Consider the following 27,337-nt stretch of genomic DNA (forward strand, 5'->3'; position numbering starts at 1 on the left):
GGTATTTGCCATTCTCAAAGCTGTTTATATCCAACAAAGGATTGTACTCTTTCAGTTATTTAAATTTCTCAGTACGTATACCTAATGAATTTATGACAAAAGAAACATAGTTATCAAATAATTATCATTAATTCTTTTTAAAAATGAGTACACAACAGACACATTATATTTAATGCATTTCTGATCAGACTGTTTTACAAAAATCAGTGAGCAGTGTCAGACAAAACTCAACAAAAACCTTTCTAGATGTACTTGCAGGAACAACAATTATGTTTAAATATGACTCTGAATTCAGTCAGAAGAGAACCAAAAAACTCTTCAGACAAAGTTCAGCTGGAGTTTGCATGTCTGGGGATGAAGTTAATGTGGTCTCCATGCACATATCCTACAGACCTGGTGAGAAGTAAAATTTCTTTTCCAAAGCCTTTTCCCATGCTCGTTGATATTTATCACTGGGTCTAGGAAGTTACATGAGTTGAAGATTTTTTGTTCAGTTTCTAAGGTAAAAGGGTAATTTTTCATTCCATCAGTACATTGAATTGTATTATCAAGTTGCATTTAAAGGAGGGAAGAAGATAACACGTTATTGCCTTCCATCACAGTGCGCTGTGGTGGATGTTTATGGTAATTTTTATGTAGTTGTGTGTCTTGTTGCTTTTTTGGTATGACTGTATGGCAAATCAAATTCCTTGTATGTTTTTACATACTTGGCTAATAAATTAATTGCAATACAATATAATACAATACAATTTATATTTGAGTGAATCCAGTTTTTCTCGTAAGTTAACTATTTCCTGCAAAGCCCTTGCTCGTAAAAGATGTAGTAAAGCCTTATTGCAGACGAGCCTGATAGCACCAGCTAAAGACATTTCTTATCTCTGCAGGTATATACCAAATGAGCGTACAAGAGTCTTCCCAGGAACGTGCGGCTGTTGGCAGAATTAAAGCTTTTGATGCAGATATCGGGGAGAATGCAGAAGTGAATTATCGTATAATTGATGGTGATGGAATGAATATGTTTGACATCACCACAGACAAGACTTCCCAAGAAGGTGTTATTCGTGTGAGAAAGGTGGAGACGTGTTCATTAGCTTAACCTCATGTTGTTATTTCACCATTTATTTTGTTTTTGCACCAGATTAATCAGCTTTGTTCTTCTGAACTCAGATGTTGGACTACGAGAGCAGGAAAAGCTACACCTTGAAGGTAGAGGCACAGAACAGTCACCTTGACGCTCGATTCCTCTACCTGGGTCCGTACAAAGACACAGCCACCGTCAGAATTACGGTTGAGGATGTGAATGAGCCACCAATGTTCAGCAGACCCTTTTACATCATGGAGGTGTATGAAGATGCAGATGTGGGGACTGTCATTGGCTCAGTAACTGCCCAGGATCCTGATGCATCTCGTAACCTCGTCAGGTATGTTTTAATGCCGTTAGAGTACATGCAATCAATGCTATAGTATATTATCACACTTGCCAACACCTGTGTCTAATTTGTTAGCACTGAGATTACTGCAAGTGCCTTACTGATTCTGATTCTTCAGAAAGTTGTGAATTTCTTTTTTTTTTTGCATTGTAGCCTTTTTCTTGTGATTATCAGTTGTGTCTCTGGATTCTAGCCATCAATCTACATAAATAGGAGTATAGGAGCAAAGAGGTCCTTTTCCAGTTGTACAGGGCCCTGGTGAGACCGCACCTGGAGTACTGTGTGCAGTTTTGGTCTCCAAATTTGAGGAAAGATATTCTTGCTATTGAGGGCGTGCAACGTAGGTTCACTAGGTTAATTACCGGAATGGCGGAACTCTCGTATGTTGAAAGACTGGAGTGACTAGGCTTATATACACTGGAATTCAGAAGGATGAGAGGGGATCTTATTGAAACATATAAGATTATTAAGGGATTGGGCACATTAGAGGCAGGAAACATGTTCCCAATGTTGGGGGAGTCCAGAACCAGGGGCCACAGTTTAAGAATAAGGGGTAGGCCATTTAGAATGGAGATGAGGAAAAACTTTTTCAGTCAGAGAGTTGTAAATCTGTGGAATTCTCTGCCTCGGAAGGCAGTGGAGGCCAATTCTCTGAATACTTTCAAGAGAGAGCTAGATAGAGCTCTTAAGGATAGCGGAGTCAGGGGTTATGAGGAGAAGGCAGGAACGGGGTACTAATTGAGAATGATCAGCCATGATCACATTGAATGGCAGTGCTGGCTCGAAGGGCCGAATGGCCTACTCCTGCACCTATTGTCTATTGTCTAAATGCATGTTCAAAGCAGATTTTAAAACATATAATTCTCCCATAAAATCATCCTCTTTTAGAAGCGCTGGTGCACAATGGCAGCAGTCACATATTGTGCTCTGTTTCTAACACTGTTCTATTGAGTGAGCAAGGTCATGCTAGACCCAGCCTGCTGCCCTTACCTGCCCTTGGTGTTTAGCTTCACTTGCTTTTTGTGAATGTGAACTAGCTAAGAGGCAACCCCTAAGGTGGAGCAGGCTCTGAGTTGATCTCAGCCTTTTGCTGACAAAGGCTTTTGAAGTGCGATGGCCAGGGACATCCTAAAACTATTGGAGTCATACAATACAGAAACATGTCCTTTGGCCTGTTTCGTCCATGTTGACCACATATCCCTTCTAAACTGGTCCAATTTGTCTGCAATTGGCCCATCTATATACTAAAACTATTGATTGTTCGCTTGTTCCTGAACTACAGCCAAAACGGTACACGATAGCATGACAATTCTAGGCCCACCTTACTTACCGTCGTCCCGTGGTCCTATGGCAGAAGTTTCATTGAAATCGGTGTTATATATTTAAAGTTATTCACATTTTAAAGTTAAAAAAACTGCGCATGCGCAGTTGGGGCTCTGTTGATCTGGTACTTACGTAAGATGGCCGCCACATCCGCGCATGTGCAGAACAAACGCGTCCGTGTCTGCGCAGTTGGGGCCCGTTGGTCTCGGGTAGGAGCAGGGCTCGGCCACTTGTCTCTTAGGGGCGAGTTTGCTGACTCCGAAGCGGTGGGAGAGCCAGGCCTGGTGCCGGGGGAAGCAGCCGGTGCCTGGGCCTGGACGTGACCGGGTAACCGCGAGCCTGAGGTGGGCCAAGGGGAAAGGCGGCAGCAGCGGTGGTGAGGCCGGGTGGAGGTGGAGGCCGAGTCCGGGGTCTGGAGAGAGGGGGGAGAGGCGGAGGGGCAGAGGGGAGAAGGGGAGAGGAGGGAGAGAGGGGGAGGGGCGGGGGGGAAGGAGGGGAAGTGAGAGGGGGGAGGGAGGGAGGGAGGGGGGAGAGGGGAGTGAGGGGGAGGGGGGAGAGGGAGGAGTGGGGGAGAAGAGGGTGCTGCACCAATGCAGGAGAGGTTTGGGTCCACTTGGTCTAGCATCCCTCTAAACCCTTCCTACTCATGTACCTTCAAGTAGATTCTTATAATAACCTTCAAATGAATTCACAGATTTTTTAAAAAATGCTTTAAAAATTGAAAACTTGAGAAAATACACTCAATTAGGGAACAGTCCTGAACTACTATCTACCTCATTGGTGACTCTCAGACTATCTTTAATCAGACTTTACAGAACGTTATCTTACACTAAATATTATTCCCTTAAGAGCATGTAATATTAGCAGTATTAGGCCGTTTGGCCCATCATGTATGCTCCGCCATTCAATCATAGCAGATCTATCTATCCCTCCTCACCCCATTCTCCTGCCTTCTCCCCATAATCCCTGACCCCTTTATCATGTATTTGTATGCTGTGGATGATTCGATTGTAGTGGTGCACAGTTTTCTCACTCACTGGTTAGCACGGAACAAAAGCTTTTCACTGTACCTCTGTGCACGTGGTAATAAACTAAACTAAACTAATCTAAATTAAACATAATTAAAAATGTGCAAATAATTCACTTAACCTATACTTACTTCCCTGCAGGATGAGTGACCCCATTTATTTGAACAGAGTTGTAGTCCAAACACCAGACATAAAGCTGGGAGGGCAGAATCGTCCAGCTTCCCTCGCCAGCTTATCAGTACCTCGGCTCCAATTCCAGGCACGGAGCAGGAGAAAGGCTGTGCTGGCAGCAGGTCTCTAGGTCATCTGGCCCTTTTGCTTTTGGCTGAGCAAGCACAGGAGCTCAAAGTAAGCTGAGCCTTGAATGCCTAACCTCATGTGGTTCCCAGCAGAATTGTTGGCAAGCAGACAACACTGACTTGGCTCAATGAGTCAAAATTTGTGAAGCTCGGTAAAAAGCGCTGCCATTACGTAATTGCATGTTTAACACCAGTGATGGGGACACATTTTTCTACTACCAGGAAATGGCTGTGCTTCATGAAAGCCAATCACAAATGACTTTATTTTCACCCCGGAAATTGGAGGAACAGCACCTCATATTTCGCCTGGGCAGCTTGCAGCCCAGTGGTATGAACATTAACTTCTCCAACTTTAGATAGTTCCTCTGTCCCTCTCTTCACCTCCCACTTCCCAGATCTCCCACTGTCTTCCTGTCTCCACCTATATCCTTCCTTTGTTCCGCCCCCCTGACATCAGTCTGAAGAAGGGTCTCGACCCGAAACGTCACCCATTCCTTCTCTCCTGAGATGCTGCCTGACCTGCTGAGTTACTCCAGCATTTTGTGAATAAATACCTTTGATTTGTACCAGCATCTGCAGTTATTTTCTTATACCACCCATTGAGGGATGGTATCACTGCTGTGAAATATCCCTGTTTCTAGTACACGTAGTTTTAACAATTCTATTGTGAGCTGTTCCCAAACCGTGCTATGCTGCACCCCGATAAACTGCTTTTTACGGCGCTTCTGTAGATGTTGGTGAGAGTTGTTTGGGACATGCCGAACTTCCTGTGTCTTCTAAGGAAGTAGAGGCATTGGTGTGCTTTCTTGGCCATTGCTACAAATTCAGTGGTCCAGGCTAAGTTGCTGGTGATATTTACTCCTAGGTGGAGCAGTGCTATGATGATATAGGATTAATCCCAAGTTGTTTGCCCTTTAAGGCAACATCTCTACTAGCTGCACTGCAGTCCTACTTTCTTCACCATGACATTTATGAACTTAATTGTGTAAGTGCCCAATGTCTTCCGATTCACCCTGAAATAATCCCTCCCTATAACCCATGGAAGTGACAGCTTTTTGTGGTTCACAAGCATGATTCCAGGGAAGGCCAGATATAGTAAACTTTACTCTGCCAGACTGCAGTATAGTGTGGCCGTGTGATAGTGGGTAGGACAAGATGTGCGTGGAATTACATGACTACCACTTGGTCCTGTCAACTAAATATGTTACTGAGATTTGTACATCTTCAGAATGGATTAAAGGACATAGAACAGTATAGCACTGGACCAGACCCTTCGGCCCACAATGTCTGTGCCGAGCATGATGCCAAGAGAAATTAATCTGAACTGGCTGCATGATCAACATGATCCATATCCTTTTATTCACTGCATATCCATGTGCCTATCCAAAAGCTTAACCCATTAAGGAAGATAAGGCTAAACCTAGTTTCAAAAAATTGTAGCGCATATTTCTTGCACATAAAACAAAACTTGGATAACTAGATTCTCATAAACTTGAAATATGGGGTAATTCTGATTTCCAAATTGAGCAATAATTGACTCACCTGAAATCTGAGTTAGTACAATAGAAATTCTTCCAGATTAAATTCCGCATTTTAAATCAATGTCCACACTATGTGTTTTCTGTGCCTGGTTAATAAAATCCTTCTGAAAACACCATGTTTCAATTGCTCAGTATTCAGAATAATTTGATGTCTGCATTCTGTGGTCCACTAATCTGCTTGTGCCAACACTTCACAGCACAGGCTGGGACATCAAACACATCTCGTCCTACTCTATGAGCAAAAGTGCTGATCCCACTAAGATAAACATTCCCTTTGAGATGGTCTCATTAGTTAACCAAATCAGCCTTCATCACAATTTTAGCTGGCAGGTCAAGTTTTGTGAGATTGCTGGAAGAAGTTGCATTTTATGCAATAAAGGTTCAGGAAATAGATAGGATATGGGGATTCCAAATGCAGAATATGAACCTCCAGCTTCACTGAATATCCCCTTTTCCAAACTAACAACTTCATTCAGGATCGGCTTGATGGTTGGAAGCAGAGGGTGGTGGTAGAAGGTTGTTTTTCGAACTGGAGACCTGTGACTAGTGGTGTGCCATAGGGGTCAGTGTTGTGCTCATTGGTGTTCTTTTATTTAAACAATTTGGAGGGGAATGTACAAGATAAGTTTAATATGTTTGCAGATGAAACTAAATAGGAGATATCGTAGACAGTTATCAAAAATTACAGCAGGATCTGGATCAGCTAGGTCAGTGGGCCGAGGAATGGTTAATGGTGATCAACTCAGATAAGTGCAAGGTGTTGCATTTTGGGAAGTCAAAACACAGTAGGACTCTCACCGTGCATGACAGGCCCCTATTGAGTGCTGTAGAGCAGAGGGACTTAGGAGTACATGTGTGTAGGAAGGAACTGCAGATGCTGGTTTACACCGAAGGTAGGCACAAAATGCTGGAATAACTCAGCAGGACAGGCATCATCTCTGGATAGAAGGAATGGGTGATGTTTCGGGTCGAGACCCTTCCTCAATCTGAAGAAGAGTCTCAACACAAAATGTCACCCATTCTTTCTATTCAGAGATGCTGCCTGTCGCGCTGAGTTACTCCAGCATTTTGTGTCTGACTTTAGAGTACAAGTAGATAGTTTTCTGAATGTGGCCTCAAGGTAGACGGTGGTGAAGAAGTTTATTGCATGCTGGCCTTCATTAGTCAGGGGATTGAGTATGGAAGTTAAGATGTTATTATCACAGTTGTATTAAGATGTTCTTATCACAATATGTTGTCAAGCCACACTTGAGTTAGATATAACTCTTAGGGTTAATGGAATCAAGGGGTATGGGGAGAAAGCAGGAACAGGTTACTGATTTAGAATGATCAACCATGATCACATTGAATGGCGGTGCTAGCTCGAAGGGCCGAATGGCGTACTCCTGCACCTATTTTCTATGTTACTATGTTTCTATTTTGTACAGTTTTGGTCACCCTGCTGTAGGAAATTTATTATTAAGCTGGAAAGGGTGCAAAGAAGATTTACCAGAATGTTGTCAGGGCTCGAGGAACTGAGTTGTCGGGAAAGGATGGGCAGGCTCAGACTTTATTCCTTCAGGTGTAAGACACAGAGGTGACCTTACAGATGTATATTAAAATCTTCTTATTGTTACCTTGATCAGATCTAGGTAGTGATTAAGACCTAGCTGGAATTAAATCCATTTTCTAGCGAAATACCTAACCTATGCATGACATGTCTCCCTTCGTAAAGTTATCGTGTGAAATTCAGGCCACAGCCAATTCTCATTGTTGATCCCCATCATACCCACAGCCTTGAAAAACCAGATGCACCCAAATATCAAAGTGCAGCCTTGTGTCTTCTGGTTAATGTTAGATGATGTGTTGTTCCAGGTTCAATAATTGAATTAGAAATGCAGGATATTCCTATTGATCCCCACCATTTCACAGAAGAAAAGTCCAGGAACCCCAGAAAAATAAGTAATTTTTCAATTAGATATAATGGTACTTGTGCTGGAAGGAAATCAATAGAGCTTGGAAAAACAGAATTCTCCTTACGAAACCAACTGAACTCTGTGAAAGTGCCTGAACGATTAATGTTAATTATTCAGAAACAGCAGCATGTGTGTTGAACTCTTATCAGGGACCACCCAGAAATCATTGCTTTGAGGATAGAACGATTATTGCTCGAGGGGAAATATTCTTTACAGGCAAAGTGTTCTTTAATGAATCTTAAACCATTGATAAGACGAGGGTGAAATAGGAGTAAAATAACACAAAAATCATGGACATAAACACTGAAACCTTTTGCCAATTATTTGCCTGTAGCTTTGAGTGAGAGAAAGAATCAAGAAAGAAGCGAATAAAAATTAATCCGCGATCCCAAGAATTAGACACACAGCATTCATTAGCAGCTGTGTTTTCTATTCCATTTCCAGGTATAGACTCTGTTTGAATGGAAACTACAAACCAATATTTTGCAGACCCACCACTAAGTTGTAAGGTTTACGTATGTGACTAACGTGAATGTATGTGGCTCTCATTCATAACTTTCATTTACTTAGTGTCTTTTACAATCCAAAGTTCAAAAGATTAAGACATTCTAAAATGCAGTTGCTATTACAATGTCAAAAATGGCGTGGTCAGTCTGTGCTTTTTTCTTCACCACAGCATTATCCCAATGCAATTAGAATTTGCTCTTATTCCAGGGTGGTGATGGATTTGAAGAAGTGGCTGAGATTGCCAGACTGTATGTGATTCAATGGTGCCATGGCACCGAGTGAAAACAGGATGTAAAGCTTGCAAACAGTTGGAAACCTCCGCAGAGTTTATTTAGGACAAGTGGGAAGATGATCAATTTGGAGGACAGAGGGCCTCCACAGAGCTGAGTTGAAGACTGAGGTGAAAGGTGTAGGGGGGAGAAAAGGGAGATTGGAGAAAACAAAGTGAGGCTCTGTGGGACAGTAGTCATGAAGAGGTGCCGAAGAAGAAATGGGGCTTGGATAAAGCCCAGTAGACTTGAGGCTGCATGGTGTGATACAGAGACGAGGACCTTTGGGTGAGACAGACAATGGCGTGTGATGAGGGCTGTGCTAAGGAGCAAGCTTGCCACCTGTCAGCCAGATTCAATGCAGCCATCCAAATCCGTGACTTCTACTGTTGAGAATTAGCAAACAACATGACCAAAAGGTTGGTTAAGGAGGATATCTTTTAAAAGAAATGAGGGTAAATTCCAATGACTGCAGCCTTTGACCGCTGAAAGCATGGTGACCGATGGTGCAGTGATTCATTGTGGGATTTCCTGAAAGGTGGATGCAGACAATGGAGAGACAGGAGGAACCAATAATGAGGAAAGATATGAAAATATAGAGAAGACTTTAAACTTCAGGACAGGTGTCAGGGGTTCTGGGAAGAAGGCAGGAGAATGGGGTTGGGAGGGAGAGATAGATCAGACTTGATTGAATGGCGGAGTAGACTTGATGGGCTGAATGGTCTAATTTTGACCTTCTGACGGGCGGGCAGACACACACACACACACACACACACACACACACACACACACACACACACACACTTCTCAAATACTATGTAAGTTGTTGATTTGGGGTTTTTTTTTGCATTTTGAGCACACGTTCCTGTTTTCCGATGTTACAGACAACACTGAAGAGCCACAGAATGTCAACAGAAGTCCCAAGGGCTCTGCGTCATATTCACCATCTGTTGCAAACACTACCTCAGCTGCAGCAGCACCCAAGGCATTGGAACGAAAGCCTAAGGAATCAGCTTTGAAAGAGGATTCACTGCACTTTAAAAATCAGACCCCACACAGATCTATAGATCAGACGCCATGTGAGATTCCCAGGCCCAAGGTGGGCCAGTGAAAGTATTTCCATCTCTCACGGACATGCAGAGACTGACACATCTACTCCTTCCCTTGGAAAATAATGGTAAAGGCAGCATAGATAGTTCCTCTGTCCTTCTCTTCCCCCCCCCTTCCCAGTTCTCCCTCTATCTTCCTGTCTCCACCTATATCCTTCCTTTGTCCCGCCCCCCTGACATCAGTCTGAAGAAGGGTCTCAACCCGAAACGTCGCCCATTCCTTCTCTCCTGAGATGCTGCCTGATCTGCTGAGTTACTCCAGCATTTTGTGAAGTAGAGGGAGCAGGAAGTAAGCTGGACCTGCCATCTATCACAGGAGAGGCAATGGAAACAGTTAAAGTTAAATAGATGAACATAATACATACTAATCCAATCAAATGAGTATCACTGGGACAAAGCAAAAACAGCAAAACATTAGAGCGGGGCACAAAATAGGCGATAAGAACTGAAAATTGGTTCATCGGCAACAGGTCAGGCAGCATCTGTGCAGAGAGAAAACATTTCAGGACAGTGCGGTTTCAACAGAAAATAAGCTGTTGGTTTCATTTCACATGATCTTTGGATAGAGATTTGTTTTCAGCTGGTACAGAATACAATATCAAAATCGAAAGGAAATTTAAAACTGGAGAGCTGGAATTATGAAATCAAAACAAAACAATGCGAGGAATACTTGTCTGGTGAAGTTGCATCGGTGGAAAGACAAACAGGGTTAATATTTCAGGTCAAATGTCCCTCCATCAGAACTCAAACCTGCTGAGTATTTCCACTACTTTCTGTTTTTTATCAAAGTTCAAAGGACAAAGATGGTCAATATCACATCAAACAGAGGACATTGGTTTGCAGCTCTTGGGATTTGGAATGAGCATTAAACTTTGGTTGAATTTTTCTTGATCGTATTTGGTTTGGCTGCATGGACACTTCTGCAGTGAAATCCTTTTGAAATTGTCGATATCTTGCTCTGATCATAGTTGGGACTGACATTCTCTTCCTCGTTAGGCAACTTGTAAATTGCAAAGTAGCGATGAATGCAGCAGATAAGGATGATCTCGGAGACAATGATGGAACTATGACATTGGGCATCCCTCACTTGTCAAGTTATCTTGAGTAATAATGGGACATGCTGGGGATACCCAGAAGGTCTAGAGAATCTCTGCGGAGAAACAGTTAATGTTTCAGGTTATCATCCCTTCATCAGAACTGAGAAAAGCGAGAAATATGTTTATCGAAGCAGCGGAGAAGGCGGGGAGAATAATGGTTGGAACAAAGAGAAATAATCTAGAGGTTTACTTCAAACGTTGTGAGTGTGTTCCAAGTAACTGGATGTCTTCTGTTATTATCTCCAGCCAGGTGCTCTCCCTAACTTGTGCAGCAGTGATATTTACTTCAACCTTGGTGAGACCAGAAGCATCCTAGCGAGTTGCTTTCAGCTTAACCGTGGTGAAGTGATACCACCGCAGTCAACTTGTGAATGGCACAATACCCATTTTATGAGACCATGTAAATGGCACGTTATTTTTCCCAAACTTCTAATGCTTACCACGGGGCAGCAATGGCGGCACGGTGGCGCAGCGGTAGTTGCTGCCTTACAGCGAATGCAGCGCCGGAGACTCAGGTTCGATCCTGACTATGGGCGCCATCTATACGGAGTTTGTACGTTCTCCCCGTGACCTGAGTGGGTTTTCTCCGAGATCTTCGGTTTCCTCCCACACTCCAAAGACGTGCAGGTATGTAGGTTAATTGGCTGGGCAAATGTAAAAATTGTCCCTAGTGGGTGTAGGATAGTGTTAGTGTGCGGGGATCGCTGGGCGACGCGGACCCGGTGGGCCGAAGGGCCTGTTTCTGCGCTGTATCTCTAAATCTAAAAATCTAAATCTAAAAATAGCCTGCTGATGTTAATACTGTTTAGGAGAGAAACTGCTAAAACAAGTTCTGCAGGATATCCCATTTATAACTTCATTGGTGGATTTAGACTTTAGAGAGACAGCATGGAAACAGGCCCTTCGGCCCACCATGTCAGCACCAGCCAGTTATCACCCCTTATACTAGCACTATCCTAAACATTAGGGAGAATTTACAATGTTCTGATGCCAATTAACCTACAATCTGTACGTCTTAGGGGTGTGGGAGGAAACTAGAGTATGCAGAGAAAACCCACATGGTCCCAGGGAGAACGCACAAACTCCATGCAGACACTACCCATAGTCAAGATCGAACCCGGGACTCTGGATAGATCATCATTCTGGGTGAAATAAGATGTGGTTGAAGAAGGAGATGGTCTTAATCATCAATAACCTTCCCTATGATTATGAGATATAGGGTCAAAGTGAAAGGGCAATTAAAGTGACTTGAAGCTTGTGTGGAACATGGGTACTGGCATAGAGAAGGTCTGTTACTATTGCCATGCCTATGAAACTGCAATCATTTGCATTCCTGTAGCTGCAAGGCATCCAAAATGCTTAACGGTGTCAATGGATTTCTGACACCAATCCTCAGAAAGAGAAATTGGGGCAGAAGCTTGCTCAAAGAAAAAGATTTTGAGAAGTGCCCTAAAGAAGGAAGAACACGAAGCAAGGTGAAGAGGTTTCAGGGAACGTCAGAGCTTAGAAACCTGGGCAGTGAAGATGTGGCATTTGATTTGGACACAAATGGTGGAGTGATTAAATTCTGAGTTGATTAAGAGTTAGAGGAGTGCAGAGATCTCAGAAGTTTGTAAAATCTGGAGGTGTTTGCATAGATAGGGAGGACCGAGGGTATGAAGAGACTCAAAAACGAAGCAGAATTTTTTTTAAAGTTGAGATGCTGTTGGAGCGGGAAACATTGTTCATCAATGGCAAGGGTTTAATGCGAGTTAGGATATAGCGACCAGTGCCCGGGATGAGCACTGGTTTATGTAGTTGTTAGATGTAGTGTGTGTTTGTAGTTGCCCTGCTAGCAGATGGCAGAAATCTCCAAGCTGCCATTCGCCTGCAGAGACTGTTACCCTCGCTAATTGCTTCATAGGTCACAATCACCTGCAAATGCAGCTTCCACCATATGGCAAGCGCTGACAGACTGTGATGCCAACTGATCTCCCTGGCATTCCTGATTTAATCCCCTTCACACTCACCCATTAAGGCTTGTGCAGGGCTGCTGTAAAAACAAATGTCATGGCCTTCTGGTAAAAATGCTGTCAGAAGATAATGAAATTAAAACAGATAATGCTGGAAGCAGTCAGCAGATCAAACAATCTTTGGAGAGTTTAGTTTGGTAAACTTTCATCAGAACAGACTGCTAATATTTTAGCAACTTTTTCTGTTATCTCTGATTTTTGATTGCTAGGTGTAGAAATTATTTCAAAACCTGCAATATAATAACAACTGTCTGTGTGTGACCCATCTCCATAATTTACCTGCCCTGACAACAGCTATATTCTGTGTTTAGCATTTAAGTTTAGAGATACAGCATGGAAATAGTCCCTTCGGCCTAACGAGTCCGCACCGACCACCAATCACTCTGTACACTTGCACTATCCTACACACTGGGGACAATTTCACATTTTTACCAACTCACTTAACCTGCAGACCTGTCTTTGGAATGTGGGAGGAAACCGGTTGTCTCTTCCAAGACACCTCATCATTTACTTTACTTTAGCAACTGTGTGGTGACCCACCTCCATAATCCCTGACAACAGCTGTATTCTGTGTTTAGCGTTTAGTTTAGGGACATATCGCAGAAACAGGCCCTTCGACTCAGCGAGTCTGCGCCGACCATCAATCACCAACACATTAGGGTCAATCGAACATACACTAACCAACACATTAGGGTCAATTTGCAATTTTTACCGAAGCCAATTAACCTACAACTAGCCCAGTGGTATGAACATCGACTTCTCCAACTTTAGATAGTTCCTCTGTCCCTCTCCTCCCCTCCTCCTTCCCAGATCTCCCTCTATCTTCCTGCCTCCACCTATATCCTTCCTTTGTCCCGCAACCCTGAGATCAGTCTGGAGAAGGGTCTCGACCCGAAACGTCACCCATTCCTTCTCTCCTGAGATGCTGCCTGGCCTGCTGAGTTACTCCAGCATTTTGTGAATAAATACCTTCGATTTGTACCAGCATCTGCAGTTATTTTCTTATACAACCTACAACTAGTACATCGTTGGAGTGTGGGAGGAAACCAGAGCACCCGGAGAAACCCCGTGTAGTCACAGTGAGAATGTACAAACTCCGTACAGACAGCACCCGTAATCAGGATCGAACCCAGTTCTCTGGCGCTGTAAGGCAGCAACTCTACCACTGCGCCACCGTTCTTATTATTATTCTTTTATTGTAAGTAAGTTTCTATTCCTTTAAGAATTCCTTTTTTACTGCTGGGTTTTATTACCCTGGGTAACTTTGAGGACCATTTTCATAAATTGCTTCGAGGCTTGAGAAGTTACTTAAATGTCAACTGTAAAATGATAAAGTGAGTCAATACATCAGTTCCTGAGTAGCTTTTCCTATGGGTGGTAGATTCCAGAATATGATTTGTGATCTCCAGTGCAGAGCACAGTCATTTCACTGTGTCGTAAGGAAGTATTTTGTCCCCCAAAGGTTGCTAGACATCTGGAACCTATGCCTTCAAAGCACGGTGCTGTTACAAAACTGCAGCCCATGGAGCTCTGGTATGTCTGGATTCCATGAGAAAAAGAGCAAAGCCCGGTTGCTGGAATAAGGGAGGGGAGCAATCAGTCAAGGTGGAAATAAACAACAGATCAGCCTCGAGGGGTGGAGTTGCCTAAGCATTTGTGATGGGTCATGGTAAACCTGAAAATTGGGCTGCAGAAGATTTTAGATGGTGGGTCTATCACACATTGCCTGCCCACTCTGCTTTCATTGATGGGAATCAGGCTGCAGAAGGTGCTACTGTATGTATCAGAAGTGGGGACCTAGGATCCTTTTGGAGGAGAGAATACATTTCTTGTTGCCATTGCAGGATCCCAAGAGTCAGCCTACTTGGTTGCAATCAAAAACTAAGGGGTCAACAATAGCAGAACAACAAGGTCAAATGTTCACTTTCAGATCACTCAGGTTTTTCCAGAAAATGTAATGGTCATGGGAGAACTAAATCATCCAGCCTGCTTGCCCGATCAACTTTACAGTAAAGGGAACTTGACCAAGTTACTAACGGCAAGAATGGAGTAGATGCACTCGAAGGAGATCAAATAAGCCAAATCATTGAAATCAAGACCTATAGCTCTCACCATTGATCATGGTAAAACATCTCGTCACTTGGTGCAACAAATTGGTATTGCAGCACCTAATACAAGTGTAGCACAAACTTCACAACAATAATCAACCGAGAACTTGTTCACTTCAAGTAAAGCTCAAACATGAGCAGGTTTACAGAACAACAATGTATATGGCTCCAGAAAAAGTGGAAAATGTACCCTGTTTGGCCCTACGTCTGCTTGCTGGTCACCATTATGTGTGAATGCGTGGAGCTCTGTGTCGACTTTGATAATGCAAGCACCAAGTCTCACTACATGTGGAAATTCTATATGTCCAGGGCCGTTTTTACAGCATTATGGGCCCCCGGGCAAAGCAGTGTACTGGGGCCCCTACCGTTACTCTCCCCACCCCCCTTTGCCTACCAGCCCCCCCCTGTCGTGCCGGCGAAAAGCACTTACCGAAAAGCACTTAGCGATGGACAGGGTGCTACATTGTTGCGTAAAGCACTTACAGATCGCTGTGAGAAGCATTAGTGACCGAAAATGTTGCGAAAAAAGCACTTATTGAACCTACATTTTTAAAGTAGTATTTATTTATTGCAAGTCACTTAACATACGTAGATCAGCATGGGGCCCCTATGCTTGTGTGCCCCCGGGCAAGTGCCCATCAGGCCCATACGTTAAGACGGTCCTGTATATGTCCCCTTTGTAATGATGGATGAGTCTTGCCATGTTGCCTCAGAATAGCGGCACGGTGGCGCAGCGGTAGAGTTGCTGCCTTACAACGCCAGAGACCCGGGTTCTATCCTGACTTCGGGTGCTGTCTGTATGGAGTTTGTACGTTCTGCCCGTGATCGGAGTGCGTTTTTGCCGGGTGAACCAGTTTCCTCTCACACTCCAAAGGCATATAGGTCTGTAGGTTAATTAGGTTGGTGAAATTGTAAATTGTCCCTAGTGTGTAGGATAGTGTGAGGGTGCGGGGATCGCGGGTCGGCGCAGACTCAGTTGGCCAAAGGACCTGTTTCCACACTGTATCTCTAAACTAAACAAAGCTAATGTTTCTTTTCGTTAGACTACGCCACATCTCCTCTCCTGTATACTACAGTGGATCCCGAAGGTCACACTTTGTTACAAATCCATCAGAAAGTGGTCTGTATTAGATGCCATCACAGCCCTGCAGGAAAAGGAGATGGTGGATCTGGTAGGGTAGTTTCCAAAGCAGACTGTCCAGGTACGTTGGCAGGATGACTCTTAATCATAGCTTTCATACAAGTATCATGACCTGGTTTAGTTGGTGTTGGAGAAGCCCCTTACCATCAGCTCGCTCATATATATCAGCAAATTGACCTCTCAGAATGCTGCCCTAAAGCTGGCTGTCCTAGAAATGAGATAATTGGCCTTCTGCTGAATCAGTGCAGCTTTGACAATAGGGTCTGGTAAAAGATATTAAGATATTTGATGAGGGACATCCCAAACAACTATATGACACAGGACTGTTGCCAGAGACACGCAGTGAAACAAATGGTAATTGCTGCTAGAAGGAGGCGTTCTAGTTTGTCTGAGACTCACTGTTTTCTTAAGCGAGGCGTTGTCTACAGCCAAGTCATAGAGTCAGAGTCATAGAGTGATGCAGTGTGGAAACAGGCCATTCTGCCCAACTTGCCCACACCAGCCAACATGTCCCAGCTACACTAGCCCACCTGCCTGCGTTTGGTCCATATCCCCCAAACTTGTCCTATCCATGTACCTGTCTAACTGTTTCCTAAACATTAGGATAGTCCCAGACTCAACTACCTCCTCTGGCAGCTTGTTCCATACACCCACCACCCTTTGTGTGAAAAAGTAACCCCTCAGATTCCTATTAAATCTTTTCCCCTTCACCTTGAACCTATGTCCTCTGGTCCTCGATTCCCCTACTCTGGGCAAGAGATTCTGTGCATCTACCTGATCTATTCCTCTCAAGTGCTGCAAACTGACATGGCCTGAGGTCTAGGACCATGTGCTGAAGGATGGATTGCAGCTGGGTGCAAACACTGCAAAGGCTTTATAATGAAGGGCCACAGTTTTGGCCCTCCTGCCTCTGCACACAAACTAGTTGAAATCTGTATTAAAACCTGGTGAACTATGTGATTTAAGGTTGTACAAGAATCATAAATGATGAAATGTTAACATTAAGTAGCTAGAAGAACAACTTTTTACATGAAAATGGTGAGTTGAATAATTTTTACTCCATACTTTAAAATGTTCATGAATAATATATATTCAGAAATACAACTTTAAAAAATCAAGCCTTTCCGAATATTAGCATCAATTAGCAGTTTAGTTTATTATTGTCAAGTATACCGAGATACAGTGAAAGGCTTTGCTGTGCATCCTATCCAGTTTAATCATGCCATGTACAATCACACACAAGTAAACAAGTGGTGAACTGCGGATGCCAGTGCAAATCGAAGGTATCACAAAATGCTGGGTCAGGAGAGAAAAAATGGGTGACGTTTTGGTCGAGACCCTTCTTCAGACTGAGTGGAGTGATTATAGTGGATAAAAGTCGACCCTCTTCAGGGACAGTACGCAAAGAGTCCCCACACCCCGGTCCATTTTGCATCTATCAAGTCTCATGTCTCTAAAAATATCATGTCTGAACTTGGCCTAAGAAGATATGCATTTCATATTTTCTCATTTACCAGATGACACTGGGTGAATATGGGGATATGGATGGGGTAGGGGTTGGCCTAGCCCAGCGTGATGCTGTGGGTTCCTTCTCGGCAGCTGTTGTAGGCTGCGCTCGATGTGCTCGCACACCCAGCTATTGTCGGCCACCTCGTCTTCCCGTTCCTGCAACATGAGCAGTGGCCCTTCAACTGCCACAACGCTTCCACGCGCTGAAATCACTGTGCTCGGTTTCAGAAACAGTATAAATCTTCCCAAAATGACAGTGAGACTTTCTGCGAGATATGGGAGCAGTGCATGTAAGTACAGGTCTTGCACAAGGACTCAAGGTATTGGGTTCACTTTACTTATTAGGGGGACATGCAATATGAGAGCAAGGTGATTGTGCTAGAATACAAAAGAAAGGCTGTTCGAACTATGCTCCAGCCGGAGAGTGGTTTGAGTAGTTCTGGTCATGAGAAGGATAGATTAACCCTTGACGTGAAACCAAGATGGACAAGGATGTTATCAGGATTGGAGAGCTTCAGCAATGAGAAAATAATGAATAGTTGATTGGTGTTGATTTCCATGGAACAGAGAAAGCAAAAGGCATTCGTGATAAACAAATGGTGTCGGGTGGTACAGTGGTGCAGCGGTAAAGCTGCTGCCCTTCAATGACAGAGACCCAGTTTTGATCTGACTATGGATGCTGTCTGTATGGAGTGCGTACGTTCTCCCTGTGACTGCATGGGTTCTCTTTGGGTGCTCCGGTTTCCTCCCACATGACGTACCAGTTGTACGAGGTGATTGCTGGTTGGCGCAGACCCGCTGAGCTGAAGGGCCTGTTTCCGCGCTGTATCTCTAAAGCAAAGTCAAATGATGAGGAGTTTTGGCAGAGACAACAGGATGGATATATTTACCTTACAACTTGTTAATAGCCATGGGAGCTCTGTTTACATGCTCTCTAATTTTTGTAACCAGCGGCATGGATTAAAAGTTGACCGATAGATTCGTGGAAGTTGAGGGGAATTTCAAATGCACACTTGGAGAGGTAGACATTGGAATTTAAGGTATAAACCTTTCAGACATAAACAAGTGATTAGACGTGTGCTTGATATGCCTTAACCTACAAACCTATGTCCCAAAAATGGAAAATAGGTTCAGCATGGATAGCTCTGGATGGTCCAGGGTTGAATATACTTTACTATGCTGTAAATTTCTATAATTCCAAATGTACTTGTGCAACATTCCTCAATCATTATTGAAGTGGAAATCTATTTATCCTAGGTTTGTCAATAACTCCATAATTACAGGCAAGGAAGCCTCAACCCATAAAAGCCAAAGGACATGATTGGAATGTGTATAATCATGCACAGTAATAATTTTAAAAGCATAGAGATTGAAACACAAAGAAACTGAGCAGCCGAGAGCTCGAGTTTTGGAAAATTAAGCAGCTGCATAACTTTGCATCTCCTCAGTTCATATCTTCCTGCTGATCCTTTTAAATAATGTTTAAACATTGAGTGCTGATGACACCAGTGGAGAACACTGCCGGAGAAGAGGCGCTGAGCTTGATCTTGGGAGACAGCTGAATTGGCAGATGCAAAGATGAAGCTGAAACCTTCTTGTCTCTGTGATTATATCTCTATTGACGTTAATTCAGCCTTGTTGCACACTCAGCAAGCACTCTGAGCCAGTTTCACAGCAATGGGCATTTGGCTTTGGTGCTTAAAGGAACGTTTGCTACAAATAATTAATCAGAATTTAGAGAGTAAAGGGCTGAAAGGGTTGCCTAGTTTAACGTTCATTAGTTTATCAATTTCATTCTGGAAAAGCACGTTTGTGCAGACAACTCTAAAATGGCTAAAAATTGCCATCATCTACCTTATCTATGTATTCTTGGCCAATATACTTAGTTAAGGAGTTATAATTTGTTTTAAAAATGTATATTAAACTAATGCACCAGTCTTCAGGGACAGGGAGATGTGATGGCAGGTGGCAGGTTTCTGCAGATGAAGCTCTTGTGTGTCTCTCTCACACCATCTTCATTCAGAACAAAGAGCAACCTTGAATAGACCTGCCAGGTTCCTAACCACAAATCAGTTGAAATACAACTTGGTACTTGAAACAGACCGATGTCCTGGTTGGAAGAGACAAGACAGGCAAACCTCTATTACCAGAGTGTGCATCCCACACACCTACACAAACCACCATTAAAATGCGCTGTTCATTGATGGTCTAGTTGATTCTATGGAATTAACGTTTAAGGTTGATAAGTTTACATTTGAACTCTGTGATAGATTTCTAATGAAAGATTATCAATCTGCAGAGTTACGTTTCTTTCTTTGTAGATATTGGTTAACATGGTTGATATCTCTAGCAATGTCTTGTGAATTTAAAGAATAGTCATCTTTATAGCCACACGACTTATGTACAAAAGGGCAGAGGTTGCATTACAGCTGTGCAGAGCCCTGCTTAAACCACATCTGGAGAACTGTGAGCAATTCAGGGCACTACAATTCTCAAACAATATATTGGCCTGGGAGGGGTACAATGTAAATTTGCCATAACGATATCTGGACTTTATGGATTAAATTAGTAAGAAATATTTCACAAATGAGGATTATATTGCCTGAAACAAAGGTGGCCCTACGTGACTTACATTAGCAACATAGAAAATAGGTGCAGGAGGAGGCCATTTGGCCCTTTGAGCCAGCACCGCCATTCATTGTGATCATGGCTGATCATCCACAATCAGTAACCTGTGCCTGCCTTCTCCCCATATCCCTTGATTCCACTAGCCCTTCGAGCTCTATCTAACTCTCTTTTAAATTCATCCAGTGAATTGGCCTCTACTGCCTTTTGTGGCAGAGAATTCCACAAATTCACAACTCTCTGGATGAAAAGGTTTCTTCTCACTTCAGTTTTAAATGGCCTCCCCTTTATTCTTAGACTGTGACCCCTGGTTCTGGACTCCCCCAACATTGGGAACATTTTTCCTGCATCTAGCTTGTCCAGTCCTTTTATAATTATATACGTCTCTATAAGATCCCCTCTCATCCCTCTAAACTCAAGTGAATACAAGCCCAGTCTTTCCAATCTTTCCTCATATGACAGTCTTGCCATCCCAGGGATTAACCTCATGAAACTATGCTGCACTGCCTCAATAGCAAGGATGTCCTTCCTCAAATTAGGAGACCAAAACTGCACACAATACTCCAGATGTGGTCTCACCAGGACCCTATTCACATGCAGAAGGACTTCTTTGCTCCTGTACTCAAATCCTCTCGTTATGAAGGCCAACATGCCATTAGCTTTCTTCACTGCCTGCTGTACCTGCAAGCTTACTTTCAGTGACAGGTGTACAAGGACACCCGGGTCTCGTTGCACTTCCCCTTTACTTAATCTGACACCTTTGAGACCTGTCTGAAGAAGGGTCTCGACCCGAAACGTCACCCATTCCTTCTCTCCTGAGATGCTGCCTGACCTGCTGAGTTGCTCCAGCATTTTGTGAATAAATACCATTGAGATAATAATCTGCCTCCTTGTTTTTGCCACCAAAGTGGATAACCTCACATTTATCTACATTCTACTGCATCTGCCATGCATCTGCCATGCATCTGCCCACTCATTCAACCTGTCCAAGTCACCCTGCAACCTCCTAACATCCTCTTCGCAGTTCACACTGCCACCCAGCTTTGTGTCGTATGCAAACTTGCTAGTGTTACTTCTAATTCCATCATCGAAATCATTAATATAAACATAGCACAAAAAGTAAGGAAATTTGTGTTTGGTAGATTATTTCTTTGTTGTAACAATGCTTCTTGGCAATAAATCTTATACCGTTGGAAAGCCTGTTTATTTCCCTTTTAAAGGTGCCACATTTGTAAGGAACATGCATTTGTGGGATGAGCAGCAGAGCTGAGTATGTGGGTTGTGCCCATGAAAAATCTGCCAAATCTTCTCTGCCAATGCCAAACAGCTTATTCTGCCATTGACTCTTGTTCGGTGTTGTTTGGTGGATTGGATGATTGAAGTCTGAAGAAACAAGACATATTGGCAATTTAACAATTTATTCATTTAATAAACAGGAGCCTCAGTAGCGTGTGGAAGAACCATACACAGCCACAACAGCCTGGCACCTCCTCCTCATGCTGGTCACCAGCCTGGTCACACACTGTTGTGGGATGGCATCCCATTCTTCAACCAGCATTTGTCGCAAGTCAGCCAACGTGGTTGTGTTGGTCACTCTGGCATGAACAGCACGCCCAAGCTGATCCCACAAGTGTTCAATGGGGTTGAGGTCAGGACTGCTGGCAGGCCATTCCATCCTCTCCACTCCCAAATTCTGGAGGTAGTCTCTGAGAAACCCTACTCTGTGGGGGTGAGCATTGTCATCTTGGAGGATAGAGTTCGGTCCCAGACTGTGGAGATATTGGATTGCCACTGGTTGCAGAATCTCATCTCGATATCTCTCTGCATTGAGATTGCCTCCAATGATGACAAGCCTCGTTTTTCCAGTGAGGGAGATGCCGCCCCACACCATCACACTGCCTCCACCAAAAGATGTTACTCTATCGGTGCAGCAATCAGCATAGCGTTCTCCGCGTCTTCTCCACACTTTGACCCTATGATCCAACTGCCGTAGGCAGAATCTGGACTCATCGCTGAACATAACGTTCCTCCACATGTTCAGGTTCCAGTGCACGTGTTGCCGACACCAGCGCAAACGGGCCTGACGGTGAAGGGCAGTCATGGCAGGCCTCCTGGCAGCCCTATGAGACCGGAGATCGGCTGCGTGCAGTCTGTTCCGAATTGTCTGGGCAGAGAGCCGTCGGCCATATTGTCCTGCAAACCTTGACTGCAAATTTGTAGAAGACAGCCTACGGTTCCTAAGTGCTGACAGGGTGAGGAAACTGTCTTCTTCGGGTGTCGTCTTCTTGGGACGCCCACTTCGCGGCCTGTCTCTGACATCCCCCGTTATATGGAACTTGGCCTTCACTTTGGAGATGGTTCTAGGGCTCACTCCAAATAATGCCGCAACTTGGTTTTGCGGAACACCAGCTTGAAGTTGCCCTATCGCACGAGACCTATCCAGATCAGTCAAACGTGGCATGCCGATTCTTGGAGCAGACACCTACTGACCACTGTAGCAGAGCCCATGCTCACAGATGCTGCCAATCAGGTGCCAATCAGGCACCTGATTGTCAGCACCTGGGGGTACCAGAAGCTCAAAACAGAGTCAATAGCAACAGCAGAATAAGCTGTTTGGCATTGGCAGAGAAGATTTGGCAAATTTTTCATGGGTGCAACCCATATACTCAGCTCTGCTGCTCATCCCACAAATGCATGTTCCTTACAAATGTGGCACCATTTAAAAGGGAAATAAACAGGCTTTCCAACGGTATAAGATTTATTGCCAAGAAGCATTGTTACAACAAAGAAATAATCTACCAAACACAAATTTCCTTACTTTTTGTGCTATGTTTATATTGTAAATAGTTGCGGCCCCAGCACCGAGCCTTGCGGCACTCCACTCACCATTGCCTGCCATTCTGAAAAGGACCTGTTTACTCCTACTCTTTGCTTCCTGTCTGCCAACCAATTCTCTATCCATGTCAATACCCTACCCCCAATACCATGTGCTCTAATTTTGCTCACCAATCACCCACGTGGGACCTTATCAAAGGCTTTCTGAAAGTCTAGATACACTACATCCACTGGATCTCCTTCATCCATTTTACTTGTCACATCCTCATAAAATTCCAGAAGATTAGTCAAGCAGGATTTCTCCTTCATAAATCGATGCTGACTTGGACCAATCCTTTTACTGCTATCCAAATGTGCCATTATTACCTCTTTAATAATTGATTTTAGTATCTTCCCCACCATGGATGTCAGGCTAACAGGTCCATAATTCCCCGTTTTCTCTCTCGCTCCTTTCTTGAAAAGTGGGATAACATTAGCTATCCTCCAATCCACAAGAAATGATCCTGAATCTATTGAACATTGGAAAATGATCAACAATGCATCCATAATTTCTAGAGCCACCTCCTTGAGTACCCTGGGATGCAGACCATCAGGCCCTGGGGATTTATCAGCCTTCAGTCCCATCAGTGTACCCAATATTATATCTCGCCTAATGCAAATTGCTTTCAGCTCCTCTGCCTCCCTAGATCTTCTGTCCTCTGGTACATCTGGGAGATTGTTTGTGTCTTCCTTAGTTAAGACAGATCTGAAGTACCTATTTAACTCTTCTGCCATTTCCTTGTTACCCATAATAATTTCACCCGTTTCTGCCTTCAAGGGACCCACATTTGTCTTTACTAATCTTTTTCTCTTAACATACCTAAAGAGGCTTTTACTGTCCTTCTTTATATTCTTGGCCAGCTTCCCCTCGTACTTCATCTTTTCAGCCTGTATTGCCGTTTTTGTTACCTTGTGTTATCCTTTGAAAGTTGCTCAATCCTCTGGCTTCCCGGTACTCTTTGCTATGTTATATATCTTTTCTTTTAGTTTTATTCCATTCCTAACTTCCCTTGTCAGCCATGGTTGCCACTTACTTCCCTTAGAATCTTTCTTCCTCTTTGGAATGAAATGATCCTGCATCTTCTGGATTATGCCCAGAAATTCCTGTCATTGCTGTTCCACCATCATTCCTTTTAGGATCCTTTTCCATTCGACCTTGGCCAGCTCCTCTCTCATGCCTTCATAGTCCCCTTTGTTCAACTGCAACACTGACACTTCTGATTTAACCTTCTCCCTCTCCTTGATTGAAATTGTTAAGATGCTGAGGAAAGATTCATAGAACAGAAACTATTTTCTCTGCTTGATATGTGTAAGCATAGTCTAGAAAATAAAACCGGGCCTTTCAAGTATAACAATAAAAAGACACAAAGTACTGGAGTAACTCAGCACGTCAGGCAGCACCCTGGAGAACTGGTGATGTTTTGGGTTGGGACCCTTCTTCAGACTGATTATGAGGGGGAGGGGTAGGAGGAGAAACCTGGAAGGAAGGGAGGTCAGATGATTGGACAAACGCCATTGATGAGAAGATAAGGACGCATCTGGTGTTCCCGATGTGACCAAGCACAGAATTGACGACTGATCACTGAACACTTGCATTTGATAACTTGCCAGGCTTTGTCCTGCCCCACCTCTCTTCCATCTTCCCCCTCTCCTCCCCAACACAATCAGTCTGAAGAATGACCCGAATGTCAACTATCCATGTTTTGTCCAGAGATGCACCCTGACCCACTGAATTGCTCTGGCACTTCTGCAGTTCTTTGTTTCTCCATCTTTTGAGTGTAATGTTGGGAGATTCCTGCAGCCAGACAATAGGCAATAGGTGCAGGAGTTGGCCATTCGGCCCTTCGAGCCAGCACATCCATTCACTGTGATCATGGCTGATCATCCATAATCAGTTCCTGCCTTCTCCCAATATCCCTTGACTCCGCTATCCTTAAGAGCTATATCTAACTCTCTCTTGAAAGCATTCAGAGAATCGGCCTCCACGGCCTCTGAGGCAGAGAATTCCACAGATTCACAACTCTCTGGGTGAAATTGTTGTTCCTCACCTCTGTTCTAAATTGCCTACCCCTGATTCTTAAACTGTGGCCCCTGGTTCTGCACTCCCCGCCTCTCACATGTCCAAACATGTTTCCCGCCTCTCACATGTCCAATCCCTCAATAATTTTATATGTTTCAAAAAGTCCCCTCTCATCCTAAATTCCAGTGTATACAATCCCAGTCGCTCCAGTCTTTCAACATATGACGATCCAGCCATCCCGGGAATTAACCTAGTAAACCTACGCTGCACGCCCTCAATAGCAGGATATCCTTCCTCAAATTTAGAGACCAAAACTGCACACAATACTCCAGATGTGGTCTCACCAGGGCCCTGTATAACTGCAGAAGGACCGCTTTGCTCCTATATTCCTCTTCTTGTTGTGAAGGGCAACATTCCATTGGCTTTCTTCACTGCCTGCTGTACCTGCATGCTTCCTTTCAGTGACTGATGCATTAGGACACCCAGATCGTGTTGTACTCCCCCTTTTCCTAACTTGACACCATTCAGATAATAATCTACTTTCCTGTTCTTGCCACCAGTGGATAACCTCACACTTATCCACATTAAACTGCATCTGCCATGCATCTACCCACTCACACAACCTGCCCAAGTCACCTTGCATCCTCCAAGCATCCTCCTCACAGTTCACACTGCCACCCAGCTTTGTGTCATCTGCAAATCTGCTAATGTTACTTTTAATCCCTTCATCTAAATCATTAATGTATATTGTAAATAGCTGCGGTCACAGCACCGAGCCTTGCGGTACCCCACTAGTCACTGCCTGCCATTCTGAAAGGGACCCGCTAATCCCTACTCTTTGTTTCCTGTCTGCCCACCAATTTTCTATCCATGTCAGTACCCTACCCGCAATACCATGTGTTCTAATTTTGCCCACTAATCTCCTATGTAGGACCTTATCAAAAAGGCTTTCTGAAAGTCCAGATACACTACATCCACTGGCTCATCCTTGTCCATTTTAATGTTACATCCTCAAAAAATTCCAGATTAGTCAAGCATGATTTCCCCTAAGTAAATCCATGCTGACTCGGACAGATCCTGTTACTGCTATCCAAATGTGCTGTTATTTCATCTTTTATAATTGACTCCAGCATCTTCCCCACCAACAATGTCAGGCTAATTGGTCAATAATTCCCTGTTTTCTCTCTCCCTCCTTTCTTAAAAAGTGGGATAACATTAGCTACCCTCCAATCCACAGGAACTGATCCTGAATCTATAGAACATTGGTCAGGATTTAGAATGCTCTTCTGCAAGTGGTATTTGACACTAGATTTGTTATTAAAATTGAATCAGAGATGGATAGGTTTATTAGTTGTGGTTTTTAGAAGTGTAAAGGATGTAGAGATGGGTGCATGGAACTGGTCACAGATCTGCTGTGATCTCACTGAACTGCAGAGCAGAGTTAAAGAGCAAAATAGCCTCTCCTGTTCCTCCATTTCCATTCCAGTGGAACCAAAACAGTTGAATGCAGCCTAGGAACCTTCTAGGAAGGATAAGCAATCATCAATAATCATTTATCTGTAAACTGTGGATGGCTCGATTGTAATCCTATATTTTCTTTCCACTGACTGGTTAGCACATAAAAGCTTTTCACTGTACCTTGGTACACATGACAATAAACTAAACTAAACTAATCTTTGGTAGTGTAAGGGGTTTCTGCGCCGAGCTTTCGCCCGACCTAAGGTCCCCGTGCCTTGCTCTGATCCCTTGACCAGGCCGTGCACACTGGTTCCCCGTGAGTGGTTCGACCCACTCACCCCTTACGGTTCTAGACACTGGACTTAGGTGCAGGAGCTCTTATAGTGCAGAAAAAATTCAACCAGACCAGATTTTAAAACCAGGGTTTAAATGAAAAAGGCTTTTATTCAGCACTTGGGACTATTGTCCATGAATACTTATTATACAGTTCGATAAGACATATCTATAATACACATACCGAATACATGAATATCTTTTATTTATTAATCACAAAACGCACAGTTCACAAGACGTATACCCGAATACCCCTTTTCGCTGAAAACTTAAAAGCACACAGTTCCACGAGACATATATCCGAATACCTTCTTCGCTGAATTCTTGAAACACACACAGTTCCACAAAACATATACACGAATACCCTTTTACTTATGAATTCTTAAACACAGTTCTGCAAGACACATACACGACTGTAAGATGGGGAACGCACGACGCATCGCAACCTTGACCAACACATATTTTAGTACACACCCAACGTTTATTCACAACCACCCTCCCCTCTCCACTAAACTATGTCCAGGATATGTAGGATTTGGAATGCATGCTCACCATGGGGCTATTACTGGGGTTACTGGCTGTTCGTTTGGCAGTATTTCTCCTCGAGTTGCGTGCCTGTTCCTCTCTCTTGCATCCGTTTTTCTTGCCTGTCTTTTCTTCCTCCTGCATTCGTTTTCTTGCCTGCTTGCGTTTCTTGCA

General features: G+C 43.7%; 1 protein-coding gene across 6 annotated transcripts in view; it reads left to right on the forward strand.

Moving 5' to 3' along the window:
* Positions 1-27,337, forward strand: part of LOC144604751 (cadherin-6-like) — a 171,488-nt gene that overhangs the window by 100,671 nt on the left and 43,480 nt on the right. For all 6 annotated transcript variants that reach the window (XM_078419385.1, XM_078419428.1, XM_078419418.1 and 3 more), the window contains 2 exons: positions 885-1,072; positions 1,168-1,421. In XM_078419385.1, the coding sequence (XP_078275511.1) occupies positions 885-1,072; positions 1,168-1,421 (442 nt within the window). The remainder of the gene's footprint in view (positions 1-884; positions 1,073-1,167; positions 1,422-27,337) is intronic.

This window comes from Rhinoraja longicauda, chromosome 2, assembly GCF_053455715.1.
Source record: "Rhinoraja longicauda isolate Sanriku21f chromosome 2, sRhiLon1.1, whole genome shotgun sequence".
Lineage (NCBI taxonomy): Eukaryota > Metazoa > Chordata > Chondrichthyes > Rajiformes > Arhynchobatidae > Rhinoraja > Rhinoraja longicauda.